The 22483-nt window shown below is 40.1% G+C and overlaps 1 protein-coding gene across 7 annotated transcripts in view; it reads right to left on the bottom strand.

Annotated features, from left to right (window-relative positions):
- anks1b (ankyrin repeat and sterile alpha motif domain containing 1B) overlaps nt 1-22483 on the bottom strand; it is a 180524-nt gene that overhangs the window by 43511 nt on the left and 114530 nt on the right. For 6 of the 7 annotated variants that reach the window (XM_058772300.1, XM_058772299.1, XM_058772298.1 and 3 more), the window contains 3 exons: nt 12147-12793; nt 10252-10324; nt 7301-7407 (listed from right to left, as the gene is read on the bottom strand). In XM_058772300.1, the coding sequence (XP_058628283.1) occupies nt 7301-7407; nt 10252-10324; nt 12147-12793 (827 nt within the window). Of the gene's footprint in view, nt 1-7300; nt 9477-10251; nt 10325-12146; nt 12794-22483 lie in introns of those variants that run through there. The other variant, XM_058772305.1, reaches the window with a different exon arrangement.

Genomic DNA, 22483 nt, shown 5'->3' with positions numbered 1-22483 from the left:
TAGTAAACCACAAAAATAGTTGTGTAAGCAATTCATCAATGTTTGAGGGATAGTTCATCCAAAAAATACTGTCATCATTTACTCACCATCAATACTCACACTCATTTTGTGCAACATATAATAGTTTCTGTCCATATAAAATAATAATAAAAGTGAATGACTCACTGTATGCACAAAACAAAACAAAAGAAAACAACAAAACAAAAAACACCTGTGTTTCAGGAAATCAGGCAATAGAAAACTGTATGACTATGTGATGCCAAAACACAGTAATCTATGTAGAACTTTATATTTCTTAAAAATGTTTTATTTATTTGGCGATAAACTGCCACAACCCATTCTCGTCTGTCAATCACCACCAAACGTTCTCTAAAAGATCTCCAAGTAGAGAAAAGTGCCCACAATAAAACGTTTTAAAGGGGCCAGATCAAATATCTTTTAATATCAAAAGTGCAAATTACTATAAAATAATACTACAGTATGAATGTTGTATCATTCAAACAGTGTGAAGGTGAAATATATAACAGCTCATGACACAACAGCATCTCAAACCCTCATAGCAAGTTTAGAGTAAGATAAATGACCAGCACCGTGACGCTAAATTGTTCGTCTCAAAACTCCCTGAAGTCCTGAAGTGAGGTACCACTATCATCTCTCCAGCACTTAACTCGCTCTCAGGAAATGCTGTTGCCTGGCTCTTTCAGACTGAATGCACTGTTTAAATTTGTACTTTTAAAATGACTCATTGGTTACAACTAAATGTTTCAGGCCAGTGCCGTATTCTCGCTCTTCCTAATACCAAGGGAACAAGCGACTACACACTGCAGTCTGTCTTATATATCAACTTTATCTGAAGAAAGAGAGGAGCAATAACATTCAAGAAGAGAAACTTTACAAGCCCAACACATCAGAAGGAAGCAGCAGACCTCCATCTAAAATTAATTGTATCTGAAGGCCTTTCAGAAGCTCCATCCTACAGAGACCAGAGAAAAAGGGAGTGTGTGTCTTTGTGGTTCATCCAGATGTCCCATTCATCCGGAGGAGATACTTCTGCTAGAGGCATAAAATTACATAGTAATGAACTGCTGACTGGACTAAAACACTTAAAGGTGATGGGTGCAATTTTTTGCATTTTAAAACACTTATCAAAGTTTAACATGCAGAAACAACACTGGCTCAACCAATGCCGTGAGTTTGGGGTGGGATTATCTGTTTGAATGGCCAATAGCAGATGTGGCAAGTGATCGGGTAGCTTATTTGTCATTTTGTTCTGTAAAAAAAGACTGAAAAGGGATCGAGGTGACAACACTAACATGTTTTCCACAGTATCACATGGTCAGTAAGATAAGTCTCATGTTCATCAAGGCTGCCTTTGATCAAAAACATAATACTAATATTGTGAAATAATTATTATAATTATTAAAACTAAAATAACATTTTAGTTTTCCATTTTAATGTATCTTAATATGCAATTTATTTCTCTGATGGCAATGCTGAATTTTCAGCAGTCCAATCTTCAGTGTCACATGATCCTTCAGAATCATTCCAAGATGCTCGACATTTCTCATTATTATCAATGTTGAAAACAGTTGTGCATGATACTTTTTTTTTCAAGATTGTTTGACGAATAGAAAGTTCAAAAGAACAGCATTTATTAAAAAAAATATCTGCCCCAACTGCCCTGTGAAGGAGCCTTTATGTGAAGTTATATGCCCCTAAAATTCTAAATACTGGGGCCAAAGTGCCCCTGTATGAGATTTTGTCTCATATTTATATTATATTAGCTAAGCAATATCACACGAGCAACGAGTGCAATATCACACAAGTGCCATTTTTGTCCCAAGTAGCATGAGTGCAAATGTGATCTTGATTTAATACAACAGTTCAATAAATAAGAACTTAATACTGTTATATTTTAGACACAATATTGTCTGTTTTTGCTCAGTTTTGCCAACACAAATATTACCTATATTAGCCACAGCAGAGCTGTTGTGCATCTCCGAATAACACACAATTTCTGAATGAATCCGCTTTTTGAATGAATCAGGTGAGCCAATGATTCAATGGCCCATTCATAAAGACAGAATTTACTTAATTCCTGAATGACTCAATGACTTATTAATGTACTGCCACCTACTGGCAGTTTTAGTTTCTTATTTATAGAACATCATTTAATTAAAAAATAATTTCATATATACACATTAAAAATCTAAAAATAACTTATTAAAAAACTAATTAAAGCGATAGTTCACCCAAAAGATAATAATAAAAAAAATCTATCTAAAGCTACTTTTATATCTATTTCATGCTTTTCTCATGTAACACAAAAATGGCTTTAAATGACCTTTTGTGGGTAATTTCTCAGCCAAATTTAATTTGTGATTAATATGCGATTAATTAGAATAATTTATCATTAATCACCACATTGTGTAATTAATTAGATTCAAAATTTTAATCAACTTACAGCCCTAATTTCTTAATGTAAATGTCTTAACTGTCATGTTTGAACAATTTAATGCATCATTGCTGAATAAAACTATTAATGCCTTAAAAAATCTTACTAAACTGAAACTTTTGGATGGCAGTGTATAAACAGTATAGACAGTATCTCACAGAAGTGAGTAAACCCCTCACATTTTTGTAAATATTTTAATGTATCTTTTCATGTGACAACACTGACGAAATGACACTTTGCTACAATGTAAAGTAGTGAGTGTACAACAGTGTATAACAGTTGTATAACAGTGTAAATTTGCTGTCCCCTCAAAATAACTCAATACACAGCCATTACAAGGTGTTACAAGGTCTCAGGTGTGAATGGGGAGCAGGTGTGTTAAATTTGGTGTTATCGCTCTCGCTCTCTCATACTGGTCACTGGAAGTTCAACATGGCACCTCACGGCAAAGAACTCTCTGAGGATCTGAAAAAAAGAATTTTTGCTCAACATAAAGATGGCGTAGGCTATAAGAAGATTGCCAAGACCCTGAAACTGAGCTGCAGCACGGTGGCCGAGACCATACAGGACAGGTTCCACTCAGAACAGGCCCCGCCATGGTCGACCAAAGAAGTTGAGTGCACGTGCTCAGCGTCATATCCAGAGGTTGTGTTTGGGAAATAGACGTATGAGTGCTGCCAGCATTGCTGCAGAGGTTGAAGGGGTGGGGGGTCAGCCTGTCAATGCTCAGACCATACGCGGCACACTACATCAAATTGGTCTGCATGGCTGTCGTCCCAGAAGGATGCCTCTTCTAAAGATGATGCACAAGAAAGCCCGCAAACAGTTTGCTGAAGACAAGCAAACTAAGGACATGTATTACTGGAACCATGTCCTGTGGTCTGATGAGACCAAGATAAACTTATTTGGTTCAGATGGTGTCAAGCGTGTGTGGCGGCAACCAGGTGAGGAGTACAAAGACAAGTGTGTCTTGCCTACAGTCAAGCATGGTGGTGGGAGTGTCATAGTCTGGGGCTGCATGAGTGCTGCTGCCACTGAGGAGCTACAGTTCATTGAGGGAACAATGAATGCCAACATGTACTGAGACATACTGAAGCAGAGCATGATCCACTCTCGGAGACTGGGCCGCAGGGCAGTATTCCAACACGATAACGACCCCAAACACACCTCCAAGACGACCACTGCCTTGCTAAAGAAGCTGGGTAAAGGTGATGGAGTGGCCAAGCATGTCTCCAGACCTAAACCCTATTGAGCATCTGTGGGGTATCCTCAAACAGAAGGTGGAGGAGCACAAGGTCTCTAACATCCACCAGCTCTGTGATGTCGTCATGGAGGAGTGGAAGAGGATTCCAGTAGCAACCTGTGAAGCTCTGGTGAACTCCATGCCCGAGAGGGTTAAGGCAGTGCTGGAAAATAATGGTGGCCACGCAAAATATTGACACTTTGGGCCCAATTTGGACATTTTCACTTAGGGGTGTACTCACTTTTGTGGCCAGTGGTTTAGACATTAATGGCTGTGTGTTGAGTTATTTTGAAGGGAAAGCAAATTTACACTGTTATACAAGCTGTATACTCACTACTTTACATTGTAGCAAAGTGTCATTTCTTCAGTGTTGTCACATGCTTTGTAGTACTTAGAGGGGATATTTTGTATAAATTTGGATTGTAGTTTTTATGTGGGATTATATGTTTTTTTCTGTTAAATTTTGGGGGGATTTTATTGTAAATGGTATTATATTGATGTTTTTGTCACATTTGTATTTTTCCTGCCCAGGGACAGCAGATGAAATTTTTTGCACATGTACAGGTGAGGTTGCACAAAAGCCCTTATATGGAGATGGTTAGGCTTGTATTATACTAATATCTAACCGCAGGCACACACATTCTTGCCTTTAGAATAACTGGGATTCATCAATATTATAACCAAAACAATTTTATGCTAATGCACCTGTTGTGAATTCAGCGGAACATTTGCATGAAAACAATGTAGAACTGTGAGCAATTATTAATTAATGAGAACCACCGTGAGCATGTTTATAAATAGAGTTTTGATTGTCATACCTCTTGGATAAGGTCACGTTCAGTATTTTGTATTACTAGCAGGTAAAGCTGTCAATGCCGCCACTATGATGGGTGCTGACAAATCAACACTGGCTTCGGGAGGTTTTTAACACCCTATTAAAAAAATAGAAGCTCTGCGGGGAAACAGCATAATCCATTTCCTTGACAACAGTTGGGAAGGAAACAGATTTCATAAAAAATTCTATAGCTAAAATACTCTGTACTCTATTCTTTTCTCTCTGCTGTTGCCTCGGCAACCACAGGAATGGATGCAGGTCAGAACTGGGGGAGGGTAATCAGCATGAGCAACTAAACATTTGCAAAACGACTCATTACACACACAAACGTATGCATGAGCTTCCGATTCAGTCACACAATGTATAGGATTTAGTCGCAGCTCCATTACCCATCAGCTCAGTGCAGTTTATGCCTGCACGTGGACCACAGTTCCCATGAGTCTGTGGCTCACCTGTAAACGTCACCTGCTTTAGTAACTAAATCTGCACTATGACAGTCATTTAGAATAAATGCGTCCTTCTGAAAAGCAACAGACACTTTAAGCAAAGCAGCAGTAGTTGTGAAATCATGTCTTTTGGAAGAGCCACAGTCTGCAACAAATAAATTGGAAGTCTAAAAGCGTAGAGCTATACACAATGCAAGAGAACAAAACAGATTGCTTTGAATCGCTGTATCTACTCAAAGACATTGTTCTAGAAGCTTGCAGGGTGAAACAAGTGATCTTAAAAGTACATTAATAATAGCAAGTTCACTTAGGAGTTTCTGAATATTGTACACTTAATCAGTATTTGTGTCTTGTATTCAAATACAAGACCTAATTAATTGACTTAAAGGAATAGTTCATCCAAAAATGAAAAATTTGTCATCATTTATTCACCCTCCTGTCGTTCCAAACCTGTACGAGTTTCTTTCTTATGTTGAACACAAAAGAAGATATTTTGAAGAATTTTATTGGTCCCCATTAAGTTCCATAATAGGGGACCATCAACTGTTTGATTACCAGCATTCTTCAAAATATATTCTTTTATGTTCAAAATAAGAAATAAATTCATACAGGTTTGGAATGACAAACCTAAATGATGACAATTTTTTGTTTTTGGGTGAACTATCCCTTTAATTCCAGACATATTCTTGGAAATTAGGTTTTCTTACTCTGGCAATTTTTTCCCCACTAAATTCTATTACAGTGGTCCCCAAACCTGTCCTGGAGAACCCCCTACCCTGCACATTTTGTATGTCTCCCTTATCTAACACACCTGATTCAACTCATCAGCTCGTTAGTAGAGACTGCAAGAACTAAATTGGGTGTCTGATTAGGGAGACATAAAAAATGTTCAGGGCAGGGGGTCCTACAGGACAGGTTTGGGAACCACTGTTCTATTAGATCATTTGCACTTAAAACAAGTAAAACAATTTGCCAAAGGAGTATAAAATATTCAGGATATATTATCTGAAAACAAGTCTTAATATCAACAATAAATAATGCAAGTTTGACTCTCTTTTATGTGGGTTTAAGCACATTTAGACATTTCTACTACAAAAAATAAAATAAAATACTGATTAAGAAAAATATTTTTCAGAGTACTGTTTGTTTTACACTGACACTGTGTGTGCATAGGAAACTAATTAAGTGTTAGAAAATTTGTTAATGGCTCACTCATGACAACTTGTGTGGTTTTCAGTGCAATTTCAGTTCATCATTGCACAACCCTGTGGAAAAACAGCACAAGCTGATTAACAAAATAGTTTCTTAACAAGCAATATTTCCTTAACCAACCAGCAAAACCATGCTTGTTGACCAGCTTAAGCAGTTAAATAAACTATTCTGATCCATTAGTTATACCAGCACTAACAACACCTAAGCCTAGTATGATTTTTCCAATTCTGCTTACTGAGCTACATTTCAAACAAAATTGTGATCGCTCTCTGCAGAAGGATTTACTGGTAATCATAAATACAGCATTGATCGACTCTTCCCGGAAACAACATCTTCCAACTTGCCCCTTCATCTCTACAGGTGCTCCTAAACAACTATGATTGCTTTGGTAGTTGAAGATGGATTGCCTTAGCACTTTCTTCCCCAAACACACACCAACACAAACCAGGCAAACACATTCATGCATCTGAACACGCCCACAGTGGACATGTTTTCTGCATTGTCAGAGGAGTGACGTTGGCCACGTGTTGGAATGTAATGCATCAATGAGTACCCATGCAGCACTGCACAAACAAAGGTAATCATGAAACTAATAATATGCAATTTATAGATATCATTTTAAATGTATTTAAATTTCTATCATATATTCTTTACTTCTATAATATATTTTTGTTTCAATTTCTATTTTCCTATAATTTAGCTCTGTTACAGAACACCCAGTCACTAAAACTTCTATAATCTTCTAAACTAGACATGTTAGATCAAATATTTATAATGAAAATGTATAATTAAGTGAATCCCTTTCCAAAGTTCCCAAAGTGCTGATATGGCAGTACAGATAGGAAACATACAGGCCAGGCAAAACTCGCATGTGAAACGTCACAATATTCAAGGAAATATCATAGTGTGATGTAACAGGAGACCAACAGATTAAGATACTGGACATCTCACATAATCACAGAACAGCTCACCTGAGAACACAAACACTCAAGTTCACATGCAAACCCACACCACCCACAACAAGCAACTGATGACTAATGAAAAAAAGACACACTCAGAAAACTGGCCGCAGGGAAAGACAGAGATGGAAGTGTGAAGGAGACACTCACCATAAACTGAACGTTGTCGAAGCCATTTGACAGCAGGTGGTTTTCATACTGCACGAGACCGATGTTGTCCAGCCACTGTCCCACGGACTGGACGGGGCAGCGGGGGCCTATCAAGGGGTGCAGAGGGAGGCGTTTGAGAAGTGAGTAGCCATCCACCCGGTAGCAGCGACAGTCCGGCTGCGAGAGCTGGCACTGCCACATCATGTTCCGTGCAAAGTGACTGTCAAACGAACCCGCCATGCTCAACAAGCCACGGAGAGCGCGAGTGGAAACGGTAGAGACAGAAAGAGCGAGAAAATAGAGGTAGGAAAGTGATTTCAAGGAACAGAAGAAACTAATGTTCAGAAAACAGTTGAGAGGGGGAGGAAAACAGAAAGAGAGAGCAAATTAGAAGAAGAGGGTCCTCTCAGGAGAGTGAGCGTTAGGGTCCGTGCTGGTGGAGAAGTACGCCGGCTGTGGAGGTAGACATGCTGAAGGCTCCAAATTACATCCACAAGAGAGGCGAGAGAGATGCCGATTACCAACGCTTTGCTGCTCAACCTGTGTCTCAACGTGTGGAGAGTGCAGGCATGCGCGTGTGTGCGCGTTTGCGCGTGCGGGAGGGAACGAGCGAGCGTGCGCGAAAGAGGATAGGAATGACAGCGTGCAGCTTGCTTGGTAGATTTCTGTTTCTCCAGCACTCCCACACTCATTTGTATGCCTCTGCATCCTGTGCCACTGTGCGCTCTCTCTCTCCCTCCCTCTCGGTCTCTCCTTCTCCCTCCCTTCTTTCCACTAGCTGTACCTCACATTGCCGATAATAGCCATCAGATCAACCCCAGCCTCTTTGTCTGAGTGCAGAAGCTGCTGTTGCTCCCTCCCACACATACACACACACTCTGTGGGCGTCTGTGAGCACTGGTGGAATGGCAACACAAATGGGCTTTCTGTGGACAGAAAAATGAAGGACCACTGCAGAGGAGAGGAAAGACAAAAGTATAGGAGAAGCGAGGAAAGGAGACAAGACAGGAGGAGAGGAGACGAAAGAAGAGGTGAAAGGAGAGAACAGGAGGGTAAAGATGAGAGGAGACGAAACAATAAGATGCAACATGAAAGGTGACAATTGAGGTGGTGAGGGGAGAAACAAAGAGAGAGTAGGAGAGGAGAGGCAAAGTGAAGGCGGTGAAAGAAATGGTGCAGAGTCGGGAGGAAGTGATGAAAGTAGGGATAACAGGCAAAAGGTGAGAGGACAGGTGAGGGGAGATGTGGGAGGGATGAAAGGAGAGAAGGTGAAATGAGAGGGGGCAAGAGGAGAGGACAGGAAAAGTGAGAGATGAAGCAAAAGGAGAGGAGGCAAGAGGAAAGCTAAATCAGACGGTGCAAATTAAAGGAGAGAATGGGGGAGGTTTGAGTAGAGGCAAATAGTGCAAGGGACAGGTAAAGAGGTGAAATGAGCAGAAAGAATGACAGGAAAGGAGGCAAGAAAAGATGAGAGGAGAGGGGACAGGATGTGGCGGAAGAGGCGACAAGAGGAGAGACAAAAAGCAATGGGAGAATTACTGGAGAGAGAAAAGAGGAGAGCCCAAAGGAGAAAAGAGAGGACAGGAGGTGAAAAGGGAAGCAAAAGAGAGGTTGGGATTAGAAAAGAGGTGAGAAGAGAGGAGAGGAGAGACAAAAGGAGGTGAGCGAATTACAATATTACAAAGAGGAAACAGGATATGAGAGCAAAATGGAAGAGAGAGAGGAGAGGAAGCAGGAGAAGAGACTAAAGGAAAGTAGGCAAAAGTAGAGTAGGAGAAAAGAAAGCATTAGAAGAGGCTAAATAAGGTCAAAGGAGAATAGAGGAGGCAAGAGGATAGGCAAAAAAGAGGGGAGGAGAGAACAGAAGGCTAAAAGAGAGACAAAGAGAGGCGAGACAAGAGAATGAGAGGAGGCAACGGGAGACAAAATGAGAGCCAAAAGGAGAGGAGAGAGGAAAGAAGGAGAGAGAAAAGGAGGTGAGAGGAGAAGAGAGGAAGGGATGGGAGAAACAAGAGAAGAGGCAAAGGGAGAGGGGAGACGAGGCAAGAGAAGAGGGTGGCCGAGAGAGCTCAAAGCGCTGCAAATAGAAAAAAACACCTGCAAATTAAGAAAACAACTTGGTCAATTTTAGAACACACGTGCTGCAAATGCTCACAACACAAACAAATAAAGAAACGCACTGCAAATACTCAAAACACAACCAAACAAAGAAACACGCTGCAAATAAAATTCTTTATTTGTTTGTGTTGTGAGCATTTGCAGCACCTGCTGTCAAACTGATGAAGACGTTTTCTTGTTTTGCTGGTGCCTTTTCTATTTGCATGTGGTTTCTGAAGTTGCAGTGTGTTGAGCTCTCTCGGCCACCCTAAAAAGGAGAAGATGTGAGATGAGAGAATGAGAGGAGGCAACAGGATGCACGAAAAGAGCAAAAACGGGAGGAGAGAGGACAAGAGATGAGCAGAGAAGAGATGAGGTAAGAGGACAGGCAATACAAGACAATGTTATTGTCCTCATTATTAGCTCTAGCGATTTGATTTTCACAATTTTCACTATTGATCATCACTGAGATAATCTAAGTACACTGATCTTCAATCAATGAGATGTTCCTTTTGCTCCCACTGCGAACAAAAAACTGTCCTAAGACCAGTGCTTAGAGTCTAAACTGTCCATCCACTTCTTGTCCCCCTGCTCTCATTATGACTACAGGAAGAGCACAGTGACGAGAGGAGAGCGCACAGTAACCATGGTTACATCTCAAAAAGCTCCCTGTCTATGAGCGGGTCTTTGACACTACTGAAGGAAACCCTCCTGTCTCGCAGTGCTGCACACTTCACAGCCGTTAGTTAATATTCATATCATGCCACGAGCTCCCTATAGTTATGGATATATGTTAAAAGTAGTGGGATGACTGACTATATGCATCAACACCACACACACAGAGACACACAAACCTGAGTGATCCTCTGTAATCCCCTCCAACTCTGTGCCAATTCCAGCACCTATGGAGCTCATAATCTTGTCAATCTGTGGAGAGGAAAAGAGAGAGATGAATTGCATGTTTGCATAACGAAAGGCCCTCATCCTTATTTTTATGTCCTTATTCCATGGCATTTCCCCATAGGCTTCTCCTCATTGCTCTTTTCCCACAAACCCACTTTCAGTTTTTCTTAAATGTCAGTAATTGCGCTCCAAAACCGCTTAATTGTTTGCTAAAAGCTGGGGGAGGAATGGGAATTTTGGGAAGGCAATTTATCATCATCAGCTTCGTTTGAGAACATGTCAGCTCGGAGAGAGCTGGGAGAGTGTTTTTTGATAAATGTCTCCTCATTAAAATGACAGTGATGTTCAGAGCGAAGAAAGTGTCGTTTCACATCCGTAAAGCTGAACACCTGCCTTCAAAGAACAGCCCTCTGCTGTCTCCCAGCGGACCGTGTTCTTACTCCAAAGAGAAAGCCGCTCGGAAGCCCCAGATGAACGGATGCAGAACTCTCCCCTCTCCCCTTTGATCAGTTATTTCTAATATATGTTCTCTTCTGAAGACCTGACAGTCGGGTGAGGCTGGGAAAGAAAATGCTGTGACACATTCAATTTATTGAGTGTGGAAATTTAGACGTCATATGAAGCGGGAAGCTGCCGTGTATCTAAACAGAAGAGCTGACCTGAAAGAGATTTAACTCTAAAGAAGGATTCAAAGAAGAGGAGGAAATTTGAGACAGACATAAAATCTCTTTTATCATCTGTGCTTTGTTCCTTTTGATCTCTAATAAAATGTAACTATAAGATAAATCTCTCAAGACACCTATCTAAGATGTTCGGGTCAGATTCTTGACATTATTATAATGATAATTGACCCTTCGAGGGAGTTTGATTGACAGGTGATCTGACCAATCATAACGCCGAATCTGCCATTTTTGTCCGACAAACAAACCGGACAGGAGTAGAATTTGAACTTGAAAAATGGTGTGTATTGATGTCTTTCTGCAGTTAAAACAAGATTTCTTCTGATGTTCATTCATGTTTATTTCATGCTATGACTAGTAAAGAGGAAGAGATGATCGGTTTATATGCTATTTGAACTGAGGCGCTACACATTAAAGAGCCACAAAATGGTATTTATTATTTGAATTTCTAAAAAAAGTAATATGGACAAAAATAATAAAACAAGATTTACAATTAAATTATAATTTAAAAACCATTTATTAAATATTTTTATGATGTTAAATCAAATGACAATCAAAAAACAAACAAATTCTTAAAGTTAAGTCTAGACACATTATGATAATGTGTCTAGACTTAACTTTAAGAATTAGTTTGTTTTTATTAAAACATAAAAAGGTTTAAATGTGCTTAATTGTCATGAAAATAAGTAATTAAATACTTTGCAAACAATAGATTCTTATTATTTAAATTATGACCTAGACATGTTTTTGTTTTGATTCATCAGTTCACTCAGTATAATAGGATGTCATTATTCAAAGGCACTTCCTCTATTAATTGACTGATTGCTTGACTTTTTATATGCTACATTACCCTGGATAAAAGCTGCCCTAGTGAAAAACAGATCACCGTCAGTGCAAAACACAAGAGAAAATCGTGTCCCGGGTCTATCATTACGCATATTTAATATAATAAAGAAAGGCATTAAAAATCATTTAGCTGCCATGACAACATAGTTGAATAATTTAGGCTTCCTGGCGAAAGGGCATGATTTTGCATCACACATCAAAAACATACGCCGAGCACCAACAGAAAACCTTTCAAGCCAGTCAGCTTGGTTACTTCAAGCTAAGTGAATTAATTAAGTGGAAATGATTCTGCAATTAGCTGGTAATTAAAATGTTATTACCTCTTCCCACTCTGCCGTAAAGGAGGGGGTTCTCTCTAGTCTGTTGGGGCTGCTTTTACCAGGGCTGTTCTGCCCCCTGGAACTCCACTGCTCCTCCTCGATAGGAGACACAGCCACCAAGTTCGAGTCTGATTTGGAGAAATTTCTGGACAGCTGAAGGTCCAAAACGTTTTTGGGCATAGACCTCATCCTCCCAAGAGTGCAGGCTCTTTCCTCGTAGCCGGTATTGCTGCTTGCTGGGCTAGAGCCGCCTGTGCTTTTGCTCCGGACCTCCCCGTTCCTCACATGCACCCCGGTGGTCTTGTTGCCCGATTCAGTGAGAGTTAACGGGCCCTGGTTGACCCGGGTGTGAAAAATCGTCCTGTACACTATCTGCGGTTTGGCTTCTTTCTGGGTCTTCAGGGCAGACGCCTCGCTGCCGGTGCGAGGAAACGGGGGCGAGTACTCGGGAGCTCTGAGAAAATTCCCATGCCGTAGCGGAGGCTCAGGAACACTGAACTTTCGCACTTTGCCGTAGAGTTGATAAGGGTTGTCAGGGGATTCACAGGCAGGAGACGAGCCGTGGAGGAGGCCGGCGAATTGCTCGGGAATGTGGCTGTTTCTCCGGTCGTCTCGCTCTATGCACTCCTTCTGGTGCGCCACCTCATCTGCAAGGGGAAAAAAGAAGTGTAGGAATCAGTAAAATCAGATTCACACACATGAATAACAGCATAAACAAACCATCTACAACATCACAAACCCAGAAGAAACACTTTGAGTCTCTTTGAGTGCCTGGAGTGTCCCCCTTTACACAAAAAAGATACAAATGTGTCCTCACTCTGTACTCCAGACACCGGAGTACTTGAACTAGTGTTGTATATGTATATATGTCATTCGGTTGACTAGCTGTGTTGAGACAAGCACCAAATGAACGCCTGAGGCTGGGGGCAAGCCAGTCTGTTCACTGGGGTGAGAGAGACCCTGTTCTTGTCCTCCTCTTGTTCCCTACGGCACACCAAGAACTGTCTCTTGCGCTGTCTCATGTAAAGAAGCCCAAGACCCCTTCACTAAAGAGCTCTTAAAAGCATCTGTCCTCAGGCAGCGTGTGATCTGTAGTGTAACTGAGGACAGATCTCAGTTCACGGAGGTCACTGGGTTTATTCAGGTCTTGATTAAGATGAGCAGTGTCTATATTTATTATTAGGTTATGATGTTTAAATTCCAGTTGGGGCGTCTGCATTCATCAAGATGCAGTTTGTTGCTTTCAAAAAAGTAAACCAATAACAATAATTGCTAGATTTTTAGATACTTTAGATTTTGTTTCAGAAGAAAATATGAATGGTCCTTGCAAGTGGTCGGAACAGTCACCACCTCAATGCAAAAATGTTTTGGGATGGATGCTTACATACTGTATCATGTTACTATATTAAAATTAGGGGTGTAACGATACACGTATTCGTATTGAACCGTTCGGTATGAGGCTTTCGGTTCAGTACGCATTACAAACCGAACGATTTGATTCGTTGGACTAATCTATTACATTTCGAAAATAAAACAGCTTAAAGTGTGTGAAATATATATGTTCTCATTGTCACTGCACTCAACAAGGCAGGCCAATCAACGTAACAGGCAACGTGCTGTCTTCCAGTGGCGTAATGTTAGCGGATGGGCACTCAGGGCACGTGCTGTGAAAGGCCCCGCGATAACTTCCCCTTGCTGGGTTGCATCGAAAGACGATGATCTTGTATCGACGATAGCCAGAGATATTGTCAAAAACATAAATTGTTGACAATATTAAGATTTTTGGCATTTCCAAATTAATGTAGGCCTATTACATTCGTATTTTTATTAGGCCTTTTATTATTATTATGAAGTTACTTTTATTATTAAATTAAAATTACAATTAATTTGCCCCGCAATAATTACCAAATAACTGACGTGCTGCGAGGATAACAAAAGATTATGCTACAGCCTATGTTTACTCTTCAATTAAAATGTTTTAAAAAAAGGTATTTTAAAACAGGTCTATTATACAATGAATTATAGGCCTACAATTAAAATATTAACACTTCAGTCATAAATAAAAATCAATGAAATAAAAAGCTTTTATTTCAAGCACCGACTTTCAAAAACAACCTGTTTAACACGAAATAGGTTTCTTCTCATTTTTTTTCACTATGTAATATTAGAAATATTAAGGGAATAAATTAAAACAGTAAGCTATATACCGTTATCAGCATATGTGGAAGTAGATTCGTCTTTCGTCATCTCTGAGAGAATATGTGTCAGATGCCGACAGCTCCGTCATTACTCCATCATTCCGTTTTTACTTTCACTTTCTGCATAGTGAATTGACTAAGATTAAGACATTCACCGACGGCATAACTCTTGCGCAAAGTTGCTTGTGTGTGATATCCATTGGCTCGCCTTCATGGTTTAAAACATAAATATTTCCAACATTGCGACGTAACCAATTACCCCTGTACCGAACCGTGACACCACTGTGTCGTATCGAACCGAACCGTGAATTTTGTGAACCGTTACAACCCAAATTAAAATGTATAACATTAACAATATTCTGGTCTCTAAAAAAGACTCAGATCTCTCCATTAACATCAACATCAAATAGATGGGATTTGGGCTTTATTGTCCATCAGGCAAAAACTGTTAATTAAACTGTAAATTTACAAAAGTAATAGCACACATACCCTTAATAAGTCGTAGAACTTGAGGCATCATTTATATATGTAGCAAAAATTATGCTAGACATGTTATGCACCTGAATTCAACACAGTCTGTGTGAATGCCCTAACCTTTAAGTATGAGCAACAGTAATATGCTTATTAGCACAACTAACTAGGTTACTGTGAAATCTGCACACGTTTTACCACATTTTCTGCACTGACTGTGGAATTTCGACTTAAATAAATTTGATTTACACAATATTGTTTATTTAATTGTCTAATGGATATTCAAAAGTATTGATGAACCAAAATATGCTAAAATTACCATGCAATGGTCAGTGGAAGTGTAGAATTACATGGCAAGATGCTTCTTCTGCAAATACAAATCCCACAGGTCTAACCATAACTGTAATAATAATATTTAATGCAAGTAAAATTTTGGTGTCTTCAACCAAAGCATTGCACGCACACACACACACACACACATATTGGTACATCCAGCTTTGATCCTGTCCAGACAGTCACATGAGTTGCCTTTTATCTCCTTGCACATAACGCAGAATAATCAACTGAACGGAACGCTCTGCTACAGGCCAAAATAACCACCAGAATTGAGGAATCTGAAAGGAACACAGAGAAAGCTGCTATTTTTATTTTGCATAAAAAAGCGTTGATCTTGCATAAAGCTCACAGCACAAATAAACAAGACTAAATGGAGAGCGAGCAAATTCAGCTTTGATGAATAACTAAAACAGCTCTCAAAATGCATTTCTGGTCTCATCCCAACTCCACACATCCTCAAAACAGGCTCTGAATGAGTGTTTTAAACCTCATTAAAACATGCGCCTATAAAGCAACACACTCATGGCATGTAATATAAATCACAGGACCACATTCAAATATACTACATCGCCTCTCTCATATCTGGCGTATTAAGTGAAAAGGCAGCGTCCCGAGTGATAAATGCAGTCGGGGACGGTGGAAGACATGCAATGCTTAAAAGGTTTTTGATGTGTACACCGGATTGGACTCCAGCAGTCAGATTTACTGAACGCGGAGAAACGTGACACTAAACAGGATATCAGTATCTATAACACTCGGAGGGAGACATCAGAGCTCAACGCTCCCTCATACTGTCCTTTCCTAACGCTCTTGTAAACAGCATTTTCAACCGATAAAGATCAAATTACACTCCTGCAGGCTGAGGAAGAGCAAAACAGGTGGAGACAACAAGAGACCGAGTAAATCTCACACACAAACAAAATCAGTTTAAAGGGAGAGTTCACCACAAAACAAGATTTTTGTCATCATTCACTCAACATTCACTTTTGAAAGCTACAGTTCCATAATAGCATGGAAAAGAGTGACTGCTACATTTTAAAAATGTCGTCTTTTATGTCCCATGGAAGAAAGAAAGTCATACGGGTTTGGAGCGATATGAGAGTGAGTAAATGCTGACTGAAACAATCCTTTAAAACAAAAAGTCCCAGATTCGCTTATGACCCTGAAGAGACAGGATAATGTTGTACAAAAGGGCCCGTGTCAGTTTTGATCAACTAGAGCGAAAGGACCATAAGTTAAACGCCATGATGAGTTCATCCACTGAGAGAGAGACAGAAACAACATGAGCTATCAAAACAGTAGTAAAGGTCACTGCCATCTCAGACAAAACAGCGGTTGGCATACAAAACACAGAGAGGCCTTGACCGTCAACTGCGAGAAGCCAAATACAAACACGCTGCAGGAAAAACTCACACTGAAAAGGATCAAAAGAATAAAAGGTCTGTCAAGTCTACAGACATTGTGTTTACATTGCAAGAAAGTGTCATGGCTCAACTGTTCCAATCTCATTTCCGCTACTTTTCCATTAAAACTTCCTCCGCCCTCTTTACCACATAATAAAGATGCAAATGAGACTCCCAAAACAACAATTTGATGCCAACAGTATCATAATACTGATTCTGAAATGTGTCTAATATCAGTGTAACTAGTTTAAGAACATACAGTATTTGATTAATTTAACATCAAATAAAAGACTTCAAATGAAAACGCAAGGGCCTAAATAAAAGCATACAGTGTAGTTGCATGTTAAAGAAAACATGAGTGTGTTCACCAGACTCACAGCAAGGCAGAAGTGGATAACCATCTACAGTATAGAAACCACTCAGCACACCTACACAGCCATAATGGAAAGTTCACTTCAGTTTCTGGGAAACAGATCAAATAAAATGCACAATTTATGGGTAATATAAAGGCATGAGTGCTCCGAGATCTTTGCCATTACTGAGAGAGATGTGTCACCAAACTACGAGAGGTATCAGGGGAAAGAGATTGTTTTGTGTGTGTGGGTTTTAACGTTTTCTGAGAAATCGAATCTGCGTAGTTATTTTTGAAAACTGAACTGCTTTGAGATCTGAGATTGGAAATTTCTTAATAAAATAAATACAAACAAAATAAAACCATGAAATGAAATAAAATAAAATGATGTAAAATGAAATTAAATAAAATGAAATAAAACAAAAACTAGATTATCTATATAGCATAATATAGATTTAAATGAAACAAAATTAGCATTGATGTATTTTAGTGTGTCTCCCTCTATAGTTTCTAATATCTGTCGCTTTTTCCATATTCCTCTCAGGTCAGATCTACATCTGCAACCGCAACAGGTGACATCCGGTAGTCATGGAAACAGCACAGTGGCTTCCTAAAATCATGGGCTCAAAGCTCTTGGCCTTCAGAAGGGATAGAGGAAACAGAAAGTAAGACAGACAGACAGACAGACAGACAGAAAGAAACAATCTACTGCAGATTAACTGCAGCGCCATCTGAACTGACCCACAGGGCAAAGAATCAGAGAGATCTCAGTAGAAGTGCTCAAGTCTTATCTGAGCACAGCAGAGAGTGCATCAAAAGCTCACGCAGGGTACAAAAGGCTGATCCGGGGTCAGCAGGAGGAAATCTATCCCGCAGCACAGCGTCTGAACTCTTCCCACGTAATTAGATCGCTTGGATTACTTGTCGTAATTTATGAAGACACATATGAGACGCTTGAGCTTTGAGGCGAAAACAGTGGGGCAGAGATCATACCCTGATAAAAACAAATCCATCCTGTTCAATTTGATGGACTGACAGGCCATGTATTCAACAAAATGAGCAGAGAACAGGTGCAAAAAGCAACTGAATAACAGCTGTGGCAAATTTCTGCATTTTTGCTCAAAACATGAAAACTACTTAAACCCAAATGAGATTTGAGAAAGATTTTCAGAATATAGAGCTCAAGTCATATGGACCACTTGCCGTTTTGAAAGCAAAGTAAATGAGGACTGAAGTTTGATTTCAGGTGACTAGATGGCTGGGGTGTAAGAGCAACTTACGGGGGTCTTGTCAAGATGATGGGCTTATGCTGCTGTATTTCTGACTCACTAGCGCAAAGAGCTCCTCCAGAACATACAGTAAACAGCAGGGAGGAGAACATCAGCCAGAGCGAGTGATATAACAGGAGCTGCAGTGCATGCTGGGCCGGCAGTGAAAAGCAAATCTAAAGCCCGACAGGGGTTAAATTAAAAAGAGTGGATATTCTTAAAGAAGTTGTGAATCTCCCCTCCCCCCATTAAACATTTCCACGGAGAACCATCCATGGTTAAAAATACCACATGCTGCAATAAAGCTACACTACCTACCTCCTTCTTGAAAACCTCTATCAGACTCGTTCTTACCTTTGCAGGACGGGTATGAAGCAGCAAAACAGCCAACAGGACTTTCCAGGAGGAGGATCTTGTGAGGAATGAGGCTCCCACCTCTGAGGTCACACTCTCACACCTCCGTTTACATAGTTTTTCATTCTCAAAGATCTGATAGGGCCACCGTTGCACCACACAACATTCCAGTGATGTTTCTGCGCACACACACTCACACACGCTCATCTGTGCACATACTCGATCACACTGTCATGTCTTGTCATGTCACAGCTTTGGAGAGAAACTGAAAGATAAGTATTCTGCACGTATGTATTTGTGAGCTGACATATGTGAACTTGTGGCTCACTGTGTCTTGAAGTTATCTGTCTATTTAGATTAGTCTGAAATTCATAATCAGGGTGGGGTTGTAGACGCAGGAGGAAGTAATGGTGGAGAACGGTTGAAAAAGAGCAGAATGGGCTGAGCCTCTTACACACACACACACACACTCTGAGCTGATGGCTGTCTTTTCCAGTGGATTAAAGGCCACATGTTTAATTGCTTGTTAACAAATGTTTACTGCGCCGTATTGAACTGCACCCATTTCCTGCCAAAAATAGGGGCAGAGATCCTGCCAGACCTACAGCAGCTCGCAGAGAGAGAGAAAGAGAGAAAAATGTATCTGTACCCATGCTTTTTACATTTAATAATAAATAAATATATGATTATAATATTCTAATAGTGCAGAGAAAAATCTTCTTGCTAAGGCAAACATCAATATTACTATTGCTTATACTTAGGGTTTGCAGGATACAGTAGTTATGCAATACCGAAATAAAATCTATGAATTTTAAGGAACATAAAAAAATTATAAAGAAATTATTATTTTTTATTCTAATTATTCAGCAAGCACACTGAATAAATTACTGTACATTTTACAATATATTCAACATTTTAAATTGTAATAATATTTCACAATATTAGTGTTTTTCTGTATTTTGGATCAAATAAATGCATCCTTGGTGAAAGTGAGACTTCTTTCAGATACATTAAAAAAATCGTACAAACCCCAAACTTTTTAACTGTCAAACTATTTTGATATATATATATATATATATATATATATATATATATATACACACACACACACACATTATCTCACAGAAGTGAGTACACCCCTCACATTTTTGTAAATATTTTATTATATCTTTTCATGTGACAACACTGAAGAAATTACACTTTGCTACAATGTAAAGTAGTGAGTATACAGCTTGTATAACAGTGTAAATTTGCTCTCCCCTCAAAATAACTCAACACACAGCCATTAATGTCTAAACCACTGGCCACAAAAGTGAGTAAGTGAAAATGTCCAAATTGGGCCCAACGTGTCAATATTTTGTGTGGCCACCATTATTGTCCAGCACTGCCTTAACTCTCTTGGTCATGGAGTTCTCCAGAGCTTCACAGGTTGCCACTGGAGTCTTCTTCCACTCCTCCATGACGACATCACGGAGCTGGTGGATGTTAGAGACCTTGCGCTCCTCCACCTTCCGTTTGAGGATGCCCCACAGATGCTCAATAGAGTTTAGGTCTGGAGACACGCTTGGCCAATCCATCACCTTTACCCTCAACTTCTTTAGCAAGGCAGTGGTCGTCTTGGAGGTGTGTTTGGGGTCGTTATCGTGTTGAAATACTGCCCTCCGGCCCAGTCTCCGAGAGGAGGGGATCATGCTCTGTACATGTTGTGTTACAGTACATGTTGGCATTCATTGTTCCCTCAATGAACTGTAGCTCCCCAGTGGCAGCAGCACTCATGCAGCCCCAGACCATGACACTCCCACCACCATGCTTGACTGTAGGCAAGACACACTTGTCTTTGTACTCCTCACCTGGTTGCCGCCACACACGCTTGACACCATCTGAACCAAATAAGTTTAACTTGGTCTCATCAGACCACAGGACATGGCTCTGCACTGACAGGCTGACCCCCCACCCCTTCAACCTCTGCAGCAATGCTGTCAGCACTCATACGACTCATACAACCTCTGGATATGACGCTGAGCACATGCACTCAACTTCTTTGGTTGACCATGGCGAGGCCTGTTCTGAGTGGAACCTGTCCTGTTAAACTGCTGTATGGTCTCGGCCACCGTGCTGCAGCTCAGTTTCAGGGTCTTGGCAATCTTCTTATAGCCTACGCCATCTTTATGTAGAGCAACAAATCTATTTTTCAGATCCTCAGAGAGTTCTTTGCCATGAGGTGCCATGTTGAACTTCCAGTGACCAGTATGAGCGAGTGAGAGCGATAACACCAAATTTAACACACCTGCTCCCTATTCACACCTGAGACCTTGTAACACTAATGAGTCACATGACACCGGGGAAAGAAAATGGCTAATTGGGCCCAATTTGGATATTTTCACTTAGGGGTGTACTCACTTTTGTGGCCAGCAGTTTAGACATTAATGGCTGTGTGTTGAGTTATTTTGAGGGGACAGCAAATTTACACTGTTATACAAGCTGTACACTCACTACTTTACATTGTAGCAAAGTGTCATTTCTTCAGTGTTGTCAGATTTAATAAAATATTTACAAAAATGTGAGGGGTGTACTCATTCTGTGAGATACTGTATATATATATATATATATATATATATATATACATATATGTGCATCTCAAAAAATGTGAATATTGTGACAAAGTTAATTTGTTTTGTAACTTATTTCAAAAAGTGAAACTTTCATATATTTTTTATTTATTACATGTAAAGTAAAACATTAAAAAAAAAAAATTGTTTTAATTTTGATGACTAGAGCTTACAGCTCATGAAAGTCATAAATCCAGTATCTCAAAATATTATAATATTTACATTTGATTTTCATTAAATGACCATCCCTACAGTATAAATTCTGGGTATCTCTTGTTCTTTGAAACCCCAATAATGGGGAAGACTGCTGACATGGCAATGGTCCAGAAGACAATCATTGACACCCTCCACTAAGAGGGTAAGTCACAGAAGATCATTACTGAAAGGAGTGGCTGTTCACAGAGTGCTGTATCAAAGCATATTAAATGGAAAGTTGGAAGGAAGAAATTGGGTAGGAAAAGGTGCACAAGCAACAGGGATGACCGCAAGCTTAACACCGTGTCCTAACTACACGCGACGCGACGCCGCGACACGCGATAAAAGGAATTTTTTCCATGTTAATCAGAGTTTTTTTCCTAACTAGCCGCGACGGCGACGGCGACACGCGAAATTTCTAATTTAGAAACGGTTTTTATTTCCGCGACGTCGCGGCTGGAACAACAACATACAAACTATATGACAGTAGATAATCTCAGGTGATTATATGCTTTATTCAAAGTTAAACGTGTCTAATATGAGTTTAAATATCATATTGCGTGACCCTATAGCCATACTGAAAGCAACAACAGATAGTTTACCTCTTGAAAAATAAATTAAATCAAAGATGACCGTTAAAACTGTGAACTCACTGCGAAACCAACAAGTGTATTCCATAACAAAGATGTTATCAGTCACTCAGTATGTATATTTAATGATGTTAAAAAGCTTTAAAATAATAAACGTATCCATTTCGTTGCAAGAGCAGTGCGCTTCCAGAGAGAGCCCGCCCACACACGCTTCTGATTGGCTGTGATATTTGATTGATTCTGTCGCGTCGCGGTGTCGCGTCGCGTCTGGTGTGGACACCCAAATTGCTTGTCGCTGGAATCTTGTCGCGTCGCGTGTAGTTAGGACACGGTGTAAGAATACAGAGTCAAGCATAGCCGATTCAGACACTTGGGAGAGCTTCACAAGGAGTGGACTGAAGCTGGAGTCGGTGCATCAGGAGTCACCACACTCAGACGTCTTCAGGAAAAGGGATAACAAGCCACTTCTGAAATAGAAACCACGTCAGAAGCATCTTAACTGGGCTAAGGAGAAAAAGAACTGGACAGTTGCTTAGTAGTCCAAAGTCCTCTTTTCAGGTA

The sequence above is a fragment of the Onychostoma macrolepis genome, chromosome 04 (genome assembly GCF_012432095.1).
Source record: "Onychostoma macrolepis isolate SWU-2019 chromosome 04, ASM1243209v1, whole genome shotgun sequence".
Taxonomy (NCBI): Eukaryota; Metazoa; Chordata; class Actinopteri; order Cypriniformes; family Cyprinidae; genus Onychostoma; species Onychostoma macrolepis.
The sequence above is the reverse complement of the archived record's forward strand: the minus strand, read 5'-3'. Positions and strand labels throughout refer to the sequence as shown.